The sequence below is a fragment of the Bicyclus anynana genome, chromosome 6 (genome assembly GCF_947172395.1).
Source record: "Bicyclus anynana chromosome 6, ilBicAnyn1.1, whole genome shotgun sequence".
In the NCBI taxonomy this organism is placed as follows: Eukaryota; Metazoa; Arthropoda; class Insecta; order Lepidoptera; family Nymphalidae; genus Bicyclus; species Bicyclus anynana.
The window spans coordinates 11,863,405-11,878,269 of NC_069088.1; the positions used below are offsets into that span (position 1 = coordinate 11,863,405).

The 14,865-nt window shown below is 33.2% G+C and overlaps 1 protein-coding gene across 1 annotated transcript; it reads left to right on the top strand.

Moving 5' to 3' along the window:
• Positions 1-7,772: 7,772 nt before the first annotated feature.
• Positions 7,773-9,662, top strand: LOC112051148 (uncharacterized). The gene has a single exon (XM_024089652.2). It carries the CDS (start codon positions 7,773-7,775, stop codon positions 9,660-9,662), a length of 1,890 nt encoding a protein of 629 aa, XP_023945420.2.
• The last annotated feature ends 5,203 nt before the right edge of the window (positions 9,663-14,865 follow it).

The window sequence follows — 14,865 nt, forward strand, 5'->3', positions numbered from 1 at the left end:
AAAATAGCAGAAAACTTTTTGCGCTGTTTTTGTAAACACGTATGAGTAACTATTCGTATATCTATAGTATAAAATATTGTTGGATTAGAATGTATTTCCTTAATTATTGTTAAGTTCACTGATGCATACTAATATGTAACAAAACAATCGTATTATATGAATCCACACAAGCAATGATGTAAGAGGCTTCTTTATCTGCGCGCAGCACACTCTGTCCTTGCCGAGGCGAATCTCCACCAACTTGTTTTCTGTAAGTATGAAATATTATACGCGACGATCCTCTATGCTGCGCTTCTTTCTTTAGATAAGGGTTCATCTTGAGTACTTATACAAAATATATTTAAATTATAAAACCCTGACATTGAATAAGTATGTCATTATGTGCCTCTACATTTGACATGTAAAGCCCTAAACGAGTAGGTACCTATAACTCATCGTCTGAAGAGGATACGGCCGTGGCTAGTTACCAATTTACGGGCAGAAATGTACCTACAAAGCGATTTAGAGTTCCAGTTTCGTAACTGTATAAGTTACGAAACTTCTGCCAAATATATCCGCTTCCATCTGAGACTGATTCGTCACTCTACAACTAAACAGATGAGATCGCAGTCACGAGCTAACTTGTCATTTAATAAAAAAATTATTCATACTTGTTTCGTCAATGACAGAAGGGCAGGCTCATTTTTGCGCTAAGGATCAGCCTGGCTGTCCAGCGCGGAAATGCAGCCAGTATTCTTGCCACCATTCCACGTGGGCATGATTTGTATTGTTATTAGGATAAGTTAGCTTAAGTTCCTTATTGTATTCTTCGTTAATCAAATCGTTGAATTTAGGGGAAATTATAGAAAGATTTTAAAATTGAGACCTGTTGACAAAAGAGCCATTTTGTAAATAACGCTATTATCACCATATTCCTACGGGAACGGGAACCACGCGGGTGATACCACGCGGTGTCAGCTAGTTAAACGTAACACTGCTTTTTCTATCTTTTGTATAGGTACTTATTTTAGCTTTTAGTACGTTTGACAATTCGTTAATAATACACGAAGTAGAATTAAGTATTTTCACTGATATCTACATAAAACATTTCTTAAAGTTGATAAGTCTCGCCTAAAGCTGGACTCAACGCAATAAATAATGTATGGGGAATTAAGTTTGACGCCAGATTAGTGGCCAAAAGATTTATTTCTCTTTGAGATATGAGAAACAAAAGTTATTTCTGATGTATGGTTATTGTTTACTGTAAATATGTTTAACACGTACTAAACTTGAAGTTTTACAACTAAATCTATTTGTTATAAAGGATTTGGTTTCTTGCCCTGTATCTTAAGTAAGATGTGTTCAGGTATAAATTTTCAATGCATGTTCCCAATGATAACTTTATACTATAGATCGGTTACGTCCCTACAAAATCACCGCAAAAAGTGATCGGAATAATAGGCTACAACACTGAGCGCACACGTGCGCAATTTTGTCTTTAATTCCATTATATATTTATGTATATATATATTATATATATATATATATATATATATTTTAACACTTTCTGAACACACAACTCGACATTGTAGACGATATTTAGGTATTATTTGTTTAAATAACGTTCGTTGTTGACCGTAACTAACATTGAGTTCTGTATAAATTTTCTCTTTTGAGCGCCTCATTTCTCATGCGCTAGTAACACATCTAACAGTATTTAATATCATTGCATGTTCCAGAAATATGTTTTTTTCAAACATCAAGTGCTATTAAATATAGTTTCAAAGTAAAATAACGAGAGATGAGTATTAGAAGAAATATTTTCTGTATTGGATATTCAGCAAAAACATCAGATACATGAATAAGTAACTGAAGAAATAAATTACAATACAAGATATACTATGCACAAAAATTAAGGGAGCAGAAAAAAAATCCAAATTTTTGGGGGATTTTCAACAGGCTGTAACTTATACAAAAATGGTCGTACAGCAAAAAAATAAAAAGCAAATTGTAGCTCAAGTGTTTAGTTTTTGGATCTGAGTTTGAAAATTTTTTTTTGAAAATATTTTTCGAGTAATCATAAGAAAACCACCAAAAAAAAAAATTTTGAATTTTTTTTGGTTTTTTTTTTTAATCTACGGACGTAGAAAAAATTTTTTCGACTCAACCTCCATATGGACCGGATAGCTTATTTATTCAGATTTAATTTCGTTTTTTTTAAATCTCGAAACGAGCATTTCTCGCTGAGATATCGATGTTTGAATGGAAAAAGATCATTTTGTCTTTGATTACCAATATCTCAGCAACCAATGATTGCACAAAAATTTTGAGGTTGGTTTTAAAAACTTGAATAAATTTTCTACAAGGATTAGCAATTGAATTTTGAAAAAAAAAATTTTTTTCAATCATTACATGAATTTGAAAAAGCATCCAATAAAGGGCTTTTTGTCGTTTTTTGGAAAATCAAGCGCCCAATCAAAAATATTGCGGAAACCACTGACGTTAAGTGTGTCTTTTACTGTGCAATATACCCACAAAAACCTTACAAAGTTTCAATTCAATCCAGCCAACCGTTTTTTTTTCCCACTTGATCGAATTTTTGAAAAAATTAAAGGAGCAAGAATTTCGCTCTGAAAATGTCATAATTTTTTTTTTCTTTAATTTTTCAAGTCACAAATAGAGAATTGAGAGAAAAATTATAAAAAAAAAAATTTTTCATTTTTGATAAAAATTATGACATTTTCAGAGCGAAATTCTTAATTTTCGTAATCAAAGACGAAATGATCTTTTTTCCATTCAAACATCGATATCTCAGCGAGAAATGCTCGTATCGAGATTTAAAAAAAACGAAATTAAATCTGAATAAACAAGCTATCCGGTCCATATGGAGGTTGACTCGAAAAAATTTTTTCCACGTCCGATTAAAAAAAAAAACCAAAAAAATTTCGAAAACTTTTTTTTTCGGTGGTTTTCTTATGATTACTCGAAAAACATTTTCAAAAAAAAATTTTCAAACTCAGATCCAAAAACTAAACACTTGAGCTACAATTTGCTTTTTATTTTTTTGTTGTACGACCATTTAAGTTTCAGCCTGTTGAAAATCCCCCAAAAATTTGGATATTTTTTCTGCTCCCTTAATTTTTGTGCATAGTTTAGTTAGACACAGTAAACTAATGTCCAGAAACATGAATCAAACCTATATCAGCTGTAATTATTCTAAGTTGCGATTTATTAATTCAGTCTAGTCTCTTTCTAGTTCAGACATTTTATTTAAATCATTTTCGAATAGCAATATTATGTCCTCCGCTTTCTAGTTCAGGCAGAACAGCAGCCAATCAATCTTGTTTTCGTTCGGGAATCCATCATTTTCCGAAAAAGTCATATAGTCGTACCTGAGGAAAAGTGTTCTACATACATTCCGGCCATTCTTTTGCTACAAAACTGAACAGTCCTGGTGTTGCCATTTTAATATTTTTTTTACTATGCTATTTAGCAAATAAACTATAATAATTATGATCTCTAAATATTTTATTTCTATAAAATTTTCTTTATATAAGCCATGGTTTTAGATTTATTTATTAAATATCTACAATTAAATTCATATACAGTAAGACTATGCGATATGCGAGCCATGATAGCCCAGTGGATATGACCCCTGCTTCCGATTCCGGAGGGTGTGGGTTCGAATCCGGTCCGGGGCATGCACCTCCAACTTTTCATTTGTGTGCATTTTAAGAAATTAGATATCACATGTCTCAAACGGTGAAGGAAAACATCGTGAGGAGACCTGCATACCAGAGAATTTTCTTAATTATCTGCGTGTGTGAAGTCTGCCAATCCGCATTGGGCCAGCGTGGTGGACTGTTGGCCTAACCCCTCTCATTCTGAGAGGAGACTCGAGCTCAACAGTGAGCCGAATATGGGTTAATAACGACGACAGTAAGACTAAAATGAATGATAAACTATTGGTCATTGTATTTGTATATTATAATATCCCTACCAAATAATTAGTAAGCTTGTGCTAGGACAGGCAGGAATCGAAACTTTCAGATTTGAGATAATGAGGCTACATTTTATAATAATTTGTTTCCTTGAGTATGTATAATTTTAATCCTAAACATCAAGTGCTATTAAATATGGTTTAAAAGTAAAATAACGAGAGATCAGATACATGAAAATGAAGTAACTGAAGAAATAAATAACGATACAAGACAGTTAGCCACAGTAAACTAACGACCAGAAACATGAATGGAACCTAAATCTGATGCAATTCTAAGTTGCGATTTAAAATTTAAAATTTTAATTTTCCTCGGTTGAATTTTTAGCGTAACCTGTTTTATTTGTGTTTTAAAATGTATACACATTATCAGGAATCACAATTTTAAACAAAACAAAAGTAATCCAAATACTATTTTGACTTCATCAAAGCAAGTGGATCGCCATCTTTTAGACCATCACGCAGTTCCCGCTCTAACTTAAATATTCGTAAACTTACTTTGGTTACTTACTTTACCAGTAACAATGTACTGTCAAATATCTGAGATTTTTGATAAATAAAGTAATTAATGAAACATAATATTATCAGCCTATTTTAACGGCCTTCTTTCTTATAGGAGATGGGATATGGCGCTTTTACCCATCACGCTACTGAAATGTGGGTTTGCGGTTAGTATAATATTAAGTTCTTTAACGACAAAGTATCACATGTTCGTGATAGTGGCCGAGATCGATGGCTTAACTTACTTTCCGAGGCACGGGGATGTAACTCCACCAACTTCCTAACTCCTGGATCTCAACCAAGAACTAGTATCTTATGTAGTTCGATCCAGAAGTTCGCACCTCATGATCCATAACCACATATGACCAACGACTCAGTTAATCAGGATAAACTTTGCACCATCCAAGCCCGTGATCTTTGAAAGTTTTTGCAATTAGCCATTAGCCAGTGTGCAAAAGGACATGAGCGTCTTGTTACGACATTCTAACAAAGTGAGACATGACGGGTAGCAGCGACAGTGATTATTTTGTGGTAAAGGAAACACATCGAGCAGGTCCCAGGACTTGTGACCTTGGAAGTAAGTTTCATTCTAAAGGGACTCCTTAGTCCCTTTAGAATGCATCAACACTTATCTTCCCTGCCCAACATGTTCTCCATGCCAGCGTGACGGTGTCCACGCTGCCTAACAAACAACTGAGCTCAAGTCATCAAATACCCTCTTATTTATACCAACATTGATAGCTCTCCTCCACAAAACCACAAATAATGAATGTTAATATCACTTGTACTTGTATAAACGGCCTGCATCCAGCGGCTCGTTTACTTGAAGCCTACCTCGTCAAGCGTTAAATTGGCGGTACTTAAAAAAAAGCGGTAACATGAAAAGCAGTACATAACATTGGATTGAAACATTATTTCATTAAAACTGTACGCCAATAAAATAAAATATGAAAAAGTGCATCAGTTTTCCGACGTGTAAATGACAATGGCACGGTGCGGCGTGATGTACTGGTGTGGGGCAGGTGCTACACGAAATTGATTTCCACGACGTCAATCTCTCAGCAGCATCGATTGATGACGACTCGTTTACAGTCACATCGTCTATAGTTCGAGAGTGTTTATGGATTGTGTTCGTAGTAAGGGGAGTTGCTGTGATCTACTTTATGTTGCTTTAAATTGTTGCAACATTGACGCAACACAATTTAGGTCTCCAACCTTGGGCATTGGTTTTTTTTATATGACTTTGATTTTCATTATCAACCCATATTCGGCTTACTGCTAAGCACGAGTCTCCTCTCAGAATGTTATGCCAATAGTTCACCAAGCTGACAGAGACGCTGTAGAGAATTAAAAAATTCTCAACTATGCAGGTTTCCTCACGATGTTTTTCCTTCACCGTTTGAGACTTTTATTTACAAAATCTCATTAGGTATACATTTTAACCTCAGAAGCTATTTGTAGTTAATTTCAATTAAATAGAATTCGAATCTCAGGTCTAAGATTCGCTCACGGTCTATTATATTACTCAAACCGACAAGGTTTCAAAAGATTAACTTGTGCATGTGTATTAAATGTATCTTTTAAAAATATTCGAATGTGTATCTCCGAATGCTACGAAAATATTTCTAATATTATGGATATTACTGAGCTAGACAGTAGAAATAAGTATGGTCGAAGTAAGTTCCGAACGAGCTATATCAAAAAGAACTCTGTTAAATCCATTATGGTTAATTCATTCAATCAATTTGGTCATCTCAATTGAGTTTTTATTTTTGCTTTTAATTAATCGGAGAATCAAAAATCTCGTAATGCAACATTTTATCATTGATACTCCGTGTTCCGCCGATTCCGTGAGAATACAAGGATAAAATATGAAACTCACAAATAAAATGGATTTTATTACAAGAATTTCCAAAATCGGTTCCGTAGATCCAGAGATTACCCCCTACAACCTAACAAAATTACCTCTTTATAATATTAGTATAGAATAGAAGTATAGATGACAAACGTGATGATATAACATAATCATTCACACTCACACTAATATATAAATGCGAAAGTTTGTGTGTAAGTGTGTATGTTTGTTCATCCTTTGGGCAGCGGCTACTGAAGCGATTTGGCTAAAATTTGGAATAAAAATAGATTTTACTCTAGATTAACTAACATATAGGCTACTTTTTACCCCGGAAAAAATCATGGTACCCGCGGTATTTGTGAAAAACTAAATTCCACGCGGACGAAGTCGCGGGCGTCCACTAGTGATTTCATAAATTTATCACGTATCGGATCACACATGCTGTATGACATAATTAACAGGTATTTTATTAGCAAGTAATGTTTTTATCTCCATTACGCACGCTCTTACAGGACTCGCCCGGAAATTTAACTTCGTTAAGAATGAAATATGTCCCGTCGTTATTCCACCGCTTGTTGCGCGAATGCTTACATTTCCAGTTCTCCACCTCTAGTTTTCTCATCAGAGCCAACGGAAATAATTTTAACCGAGACTGAGTTATGACAAAACTCTAACGGACATTGCCGCATCCGTAATGAGAATGGAGTCGAGATATGTCCGTAATTTATTGTACGAGTATAGCAGTCTGTGGCAACAAGAAGTCTAGCGTTTTTGTATCGTACTAAACTACTAATACGTGATCAGATAATGTTGCTTGTTTTAGTTAAAACAATGATTTAAAATACACTAGTTTTGAAGCTATTAAATGAAAATATATTAGGTGGGTTGAAGGAAGTATTTAATTAAATTTCGAGGCGGGGTAATACCCTACAGCGTAGCTACTAATCACAGGTAGGCCGTCGACACGTACACCCATCTGAATACCAAACTGTTCCTTTGTGAATCCATCACACTTATTTGAATTTCCGAGCACAAAAGAAACTTTCTGAAAACAATCACTGAAATAATTGTTTTAGTTAGTAATGCAAGAATGAATTTAGATGAGATTATCAACCATTGTAACAAATAACAATTAAACAAATTAATTGTATAAACTATTTATATCATGAAAAAAATTATTATCATTAAAAATCTCCGCCAAATATTTCTGTGAATATAAGAACCTTTTTTCACATAAAATTAATAAAAATTTAGTACTATACTGACAAATATTTTTACATCTGTCAAAAATTTAGGTGTATTTGTTTGTTTTATAAATAATTTACAATTATAAGCTTTTATTCGTTGTTTAATAGCATTATTTGTAGTTTTAACATTCAACATCACAATATTCACAATACTCTGAATAACGGGGAGAGGGTAACGAGTGCATATGCTGAAATGTATTTTGATAACACTTGTTACCAGCCTTCCAAGTATACAAAACATCAAATAAAACCTAATGAAGATAAAAATGATAATGAAATGGATAAATGGGTATCTCCGAGCGATTTACTTATTGGCAAAATTAAATTGAAACCACCTTTCACATCAAAAATTACCAGAGGTAAAACACACGAAGGCATATTAACGATTGGCAATGGAGTATTAGACAAAGAACGAGCTAAGTTTTTAATTTCTTTGAAAACACTATTAGAAGACAACGATGCGGCATGGAATGATATACTAATAAATGAAAAAAAACAAGTTATCAAAAAAGTTCAAGCTTTGTTTGAAAATATATTCAAATACAAAAGTGACATTATGAAACAAGAAGTATCAATTTTTTATGGAAAATCGTTACAAGAATTAGAAATGCATATGCGATCTGAAATAGAAATGGTTTTGCAAAGTACCCGTGCTAATATAATATCTTATTTGAACAATGAAATACGTCAAAAGTTGCAAAAAGAGAGAAAAATATTAGTAAACGTACTTACTAAAAAGTATATAGCTGAAATGAAAAATATGAAAAATTACTACAAACTTTTACTAGATAATGAATTATACAGAAATGATACATTGATAAGTCAAGTTCTTAATGAAAGGAATGACGCAGTAACAGCTTTTTACAAACAAATTGAATCAGAGAGACTTACTAGTACTATGTATGTTATGAGCTTAGAAAGAAAAAAGTGTCTAATGAAAAAAATGCTTTTAGAGTATATTCAAAGTTCTGAAATAAGTGAGAAACTAAAGAAAATAAAAGAAAACGAAGAAGAAATTGATGTTTTATATCAAAAAGATGTTCCGATAGAAAATATTAATAAGGAATACGAAACTAAAATTAAAAAAATTCTCCAAATATTTTTGAAATTCATAAGTTTCTCACTAAAACTGTTACCAGAACAAACTACGTTTTTGTTAGATCTAGAAAAAATAGTCATTTTACAATTAAATGAGATACAAAAAAATCCTAATAACACATCTACAGTTTTATTTGAAGAAAAAGAACAATTAAATGAATTTATATTTCCGACTATCAATGAAGAAACTCATGACTGTATAAATAAACCATTTGTTTTATTTGGTGATATCTTAGCTGAAAATGCGTCTCCACATTATGGAAGTTCTGATACATTGCCGTGTAGTGTAGATCTGCCTTATTTTAGATTAGATAGAAAATACTTTTATGCTAAGTGTCATGGTTACGAAAATATAAAAGCTTTTTTGAATTCACAAATATGCAAATGTTATTTTCCTAGCAGACTATTATCGGATAGTGAATCAAGAATAATTGAACCAAAGACAACGACATCCAATGGCGAATCGTCGAATAGTAAAATGGACCAAGCTGAGTCATCAAAAGAATCACTATTGATTGACGATTTTTCACGACTCCAAGAATGTCCTGTTAGAAAATGTTGTGATTATATAAAAAAAGATTACTTTCCTAACTTAGCATCCTATTTAGATTACAATGAAGAAAATTATAAAAGAGTGAAAGCTATACTCGGTCAAATACCTAAAAAAATAGTTCCACCAAAACTAATATCAATGAAAGATATTGATAAAACCGAGGTACCGTTTGCTGCTACAAAAGAAACACATCACACCGTAGAGACACAATACTCGAGTCAAGAGGATCTTACTATACCTGAAATCGAATGTCCTTGTATTAGCAAAACACTGACAAAATATGCAGAATCACATTATAGGCTTAAATCAACTTCAAGCGAGGCTTTGCATGAAATAACGCTAAAACGCAAACGTTCATTAGAGCGTCTGGTCGATAAAAATCCCAATTTGCTTAAAATATTTAATGATGAATGTTTTGATTATAAATCGTAATTGGTTTAATAAATACGCAACCCTATAGTTTGTTGAGCTCAATAATAAAATTAGAAGTTTGTAAAAATTCAAGTATAAATTCAATACTATCGAATACAAACTAGTTATGTCCCGCAGACCATGCTACCTTCGCGGTCTAAACTAAACTATATTCATTTGTTCTTATTTGTTATATCGTGTTGTTAATGCAAGTTCCGAGCTAGCAGAGACTGTTTTACGATAAACTCTTATTATAAACTTATTTCAGTTTATAACAGTTTGTAAACATATATACCTAGTTTTAATACACTTATTTTTTACGTTATCTAAAAATGTATGATATTTTATATCAATAATAATTATTAATTGATACTTTATATATACACTATTACAATTTGGATACCCTATTTGACACATATAGTTTTATTTACACTGGTATTCACTATTTTTTTATATGTACGAGTATTTTATTTAATAGACAATTTAATTTTTCATTATACTAGAAATATAACAAAAAAAATCTAAACAGACATTTTTAGTAAACCAATGATCTGGCGTTAATATAACCAAGTTTAGTGTCTACTTACAATATGATCATATAAATTAGTCCGTTAGCTAAGAATAATGTAGGGAGGATGCGAGCGGTTTACGGGGCGGTAAGGTAAATTTACACAAGCTGGTAACAACCCAACTTATTAAGTCGTCACACGACTCGCTGCCGTGTTAATGCAAGGAATTATGACATTCCTGCCGTAGCTTACGATTACAGCACGATTACATTGTTTAAATTAAAGAGCGTATGTTATTTATGTGTGTACTACACCAAGCGGCGTCACGATGCCGATCTGTAATCCCCAGGAACACGAGAGAATTTATGCTGCAACAATATTAACTCGTGACATATATCGTATTCTTAAGGCCAGTATCACCTATGAGTAAGTAAGTATCGGATTGTTTATTCACAAGTTTTGTCTGTGATTTGACTTAAAGTAAGAAAGTGACAAAACTTACGATCGACACTTTTATGAAGGTGGTGAAACATGCCCACTTAGAATACTAAAAAGATGCAATTATGCGTCTCTTTTGAGCATTTCCAACATAGTGTCTAGACATTTGAGTCTATTTCTTTTCGATAAGTCGGTCCACAAAGAACGTTGCTATTTCTGAGTATGAGAAGTAAGATGGCTATATTTTTTTTTAATTCTTCCAATTATCGTTTGCAAATGTTAAATAACTCTTAATTTCTTTGCTAATGAAGTAGATAAATTAAAACATTTGTTAGTACATAATATTATAACTTCTAAATATAAAATAGTGATTTCTATATCTATAAACGTCGATATTTATTAAAGCAAATATGGATAGTGAGCGAAATTGGTATTAGTCCTCAAACAAGGAGGGTCCTTTTCTATTACCCAATTTGTCGAAGTGTCAATACATTGTTAACTTACTGAAATTCAAACATATGAAGTTACTAAAAGAGAACTGTATATTAGAATTATGAACAAATTTCAATAAACTAAAGTAAACAATTTTATTAAAGTATATGATGGTAGTTAATCGGTAGGTAGTAGGTATACGTAGAATATAGAAGATTTAATATTGCCATTTTATTTTAAGTACTAAATAAATTAATAAAAATTAAAAAACATTAAATTCTATCTTTATAAACTTATATTCGGCTAATTGTTGAACATGATTCTGTGATCAAATTGAGGGATTAGGCTAATAGTCCACCACGCTGGCCATATGCGAATTGGCAGACTTCACACACGAAGATAATTTAGAAAATTCTCAGGTATCTATGTATCTAAGGTAACTTTTTAAATGTGTAGATTTCTAAAAAACAGGAGCTTGTTATATGTTTTTATAAAAGAGGACATAATACACAAATAATTAATTATATCATATGAAAACAAAGTCATCCAATCCCAACGCATATTAGAAACTTCAAGTTGTCACCTCCTAAGACAAACTTAAACGATGTTGTACCACGTTACGCTTGATGTTCTATAATATTGTGTTAAGCGTCAGTTCCCTCGAAATATGACACAGTTGTGAACTGAATAAACTTGCCAACTTCATTTGCCAAGAATTCATTCGCCTTCATTGCAAGCGTTGAGAAATGATTTAGTAATATCGTCTTCTATTTATAAACTACTACCTGACGCCGCGCGGTTTCACCCGCGTGGTTCCCGTTCCTGTAGGAATACAGGGATAATATATAGCCTATAGCCTTCCTCGATAAATGGGCTATCTAACACTGAAAGATTTTTTCAAATCGGACCAGTAATTCCAGAGATTAGCACGTACAATCAAACAAACAAACAAACTCTTCAGCTTTATAATATTAGTATAGATTAAATAAAAATGAGGAATTCAGTGCATAGTTCCGAAATATAGTATTGAAAAAAACTACTAAATTCGTTGCTATACTCTATCAGAGTTATTTTTAATCTTTATACCGTGCCATTACTGTGCTTTCAAAGGTACCTTGGTAAATTTGTATGATTAAATATTTAACTCTTTTTTACTTAATGTTCACGCCTTCCTCTCATCTCACCAGATAATAAGTTTAGATGTGGCCCAAAACGCGATTATTTAGAAGATATCTATTTATTTCAGTCTTAAATTTAATTAGTAAGGATAGTTTGCAGTACACAAATTGTGGTCGCTCAAAATTGACGGCCTCCGTGGCGCAGTGGTATGCGCGGTGGATTTACATGACGGCGGTCCTGGGTTCGATCCCCGGCTGGGCAGATTGAGATTTTCTTAATTGGTCCTGGGTCTGGCTGGTAGGAGGCTTCGGCCGTGGCTAGTTACCACCCTACTGACAAAGACGTACCGCCAAGCGGTTTAGCGTTCCGGTACGATGTCGTGTAGGAACCGCAAGGGGTGTGGATTTTCATCCTCCTCCTAACAAGATAGTCCGCTTCCATTTTAGATTGGATTATCACTTACCGTCAGGTGAGATTGTTGTCAAGGGCTAACTTGTAAAGAATAAAAAAAAAAAAATGTAAATACAAAATTGGAAATGGTATGCTTTGTATATTAGAATAGCCTCTTCAATTTCTGTTCTCATCACCAATGCACAGTCAATACAAAAAAAATAAAACAACATCGTCATATATTAATAAATCATATTTTGACGCATGTAAAATGGTACACAAGTTCTTAATTCCAATGGCTTAAGATGCGTTTATTCCAATTCCGCTATCGCAAAGCGAAGTTAAACAGTGTTATGCTAACTTGACGTTCCGACGTTCAGTAATATTGTGTTAAGCACAACTGCAGACTGAATAAACTTGTCAACTCTATTTACCAAGAATTTATTCGACTTCAAAACGGATGTAGCGCATTGTATTTTGTTATAAAACTTTTGTTTTTAATCATTATCATTATCATCACCATCATCATCATCATCATCATGATCATCATCAACATTATCTTTATCATCGTCATCTATATGATGAGTGTGTCTCTAAGAGATTTGGAACTCAGACCCATTACTATGCTATGATGGAGGTTGACGGGCTAAAGTGATAATGTTCCACTCTATAACGAATACAGCTCATCATCATCATCATCATCATTCGGCTCTCTGTTGAGCACGAGTCTCCTCTCAGATTAAAAGGGGTTAAGGCTAATAGTCCACCAAGCTGGCCCAATGCGGATTGGCAGATTTCATACAAGTAGAGAATTAAGAAAATTCTCAGAGCAGGATTCCTTCACCGATTGAGATTTAATTTCTTAAAAAGCACATATCTGAAAAGTTAGAGGTACAAGCCGGGGCCGGATTTGATCCTACGTCCTCCATATCGAACAGGTGACATCCACTCGGATACCACAGCTCGTCATCACGAATATAGCTATCCGATTTAAATTATAATAACCGAGTTTGATAGCTTAACGTGCTCTCTTGGATTCGAACCCTCCGAATCGAAGGCATAGGTCATAACCATTGGGCTATCGTGTCTCACTGGGCTATCACGTCTCAAATTCATTAATTACTCATGTATAAATAATGGTATAGTAACGTCGTATAAAATATAAGGAAATGTGTTATTGCATATTATCATTGCTATCGTCAGAAGTATCGAAGAATATTCGCAGGCATGCATTCGGCCAGTGAGGGAATTGCACACTACACAAGTTTTAAAAGCATAGCCGACATCGCGATTATTGATCAAACACCCCGTTCGAACAGGGCTGCCATTCCCCTTTATTTTTAGACATTTATCTGAATTTTCCTTTTTTAATGTCTCTATTCCAGAATAGGTTAAAAGGTCCTTAGACTAGAGTAACAATTACTTGATTCGAAATATAATAGATAGATTGACACAAACACAAACACTTGAATCTTTTTCTTTAACTTTTTTCTTTGAACATCTGCTACAGAATGTTCAAAAAAAAGTTAAAATAAGGAAAATTTCAGAGTTTTAGACGATTTTAACTTAAGAAATAATGCTCGTGGTCACAACAAAGACACAGGCAAGAAATCAAGTTTTCATAAAATGTAAATTTTTGAAACAACAGGTTTTATCAAAAATTGTATCATTTGAATGAAATGAAAAATGTTTTTGTATGCTAGCCCTAGTTAAGCCAACCTATGTTTTGGGCTGCGCCGGCCCCATATTTGACTATTCGTCGTTATTGTCTTTATTCTCGTAGGTGGTACTTTTGAGTTTCCCTCTTTCAATTTATGGCGATGTAGGACTTTTTGTGTAGACGTTGATGGTATAACATTCCTTCTTGCTTTTCCCTTTGGCCACTTACAAAGCATATCGCTATTGTAGAGTTATTTAGAACAATTTTTCTATCTAATGTTTTTATTTAGTAACCGATAAACAGGAATTGCCAGCTCTCTTTAAGACACTGGTGTCATGACTATGCAATGCCAGCGAAGCGTTAAATAATAAGCGTAATGACTGTAGCTAAGTTAATCATTTTCATTAATAATTAACATCTGACAGTGAAAGTTATATTAAAAGATTCCAATATAAGACGACCTTCACCCATCTGTTTACTGTACAAAAAGATTTCTTAATCAAATAAAATAAACCCTAAATTATTGCCACTGGATTGCTTAAAAAAACAGTTATACAGTTCTGTCGAAAATAAGATGCCCGCCTCAAAATTAATCGTACTTTATTAATATAATCAATACAGTTGCAAAAAGTATTATCCCATTCATTGCACTGCATAAAATTAATTCTGCAGCGCG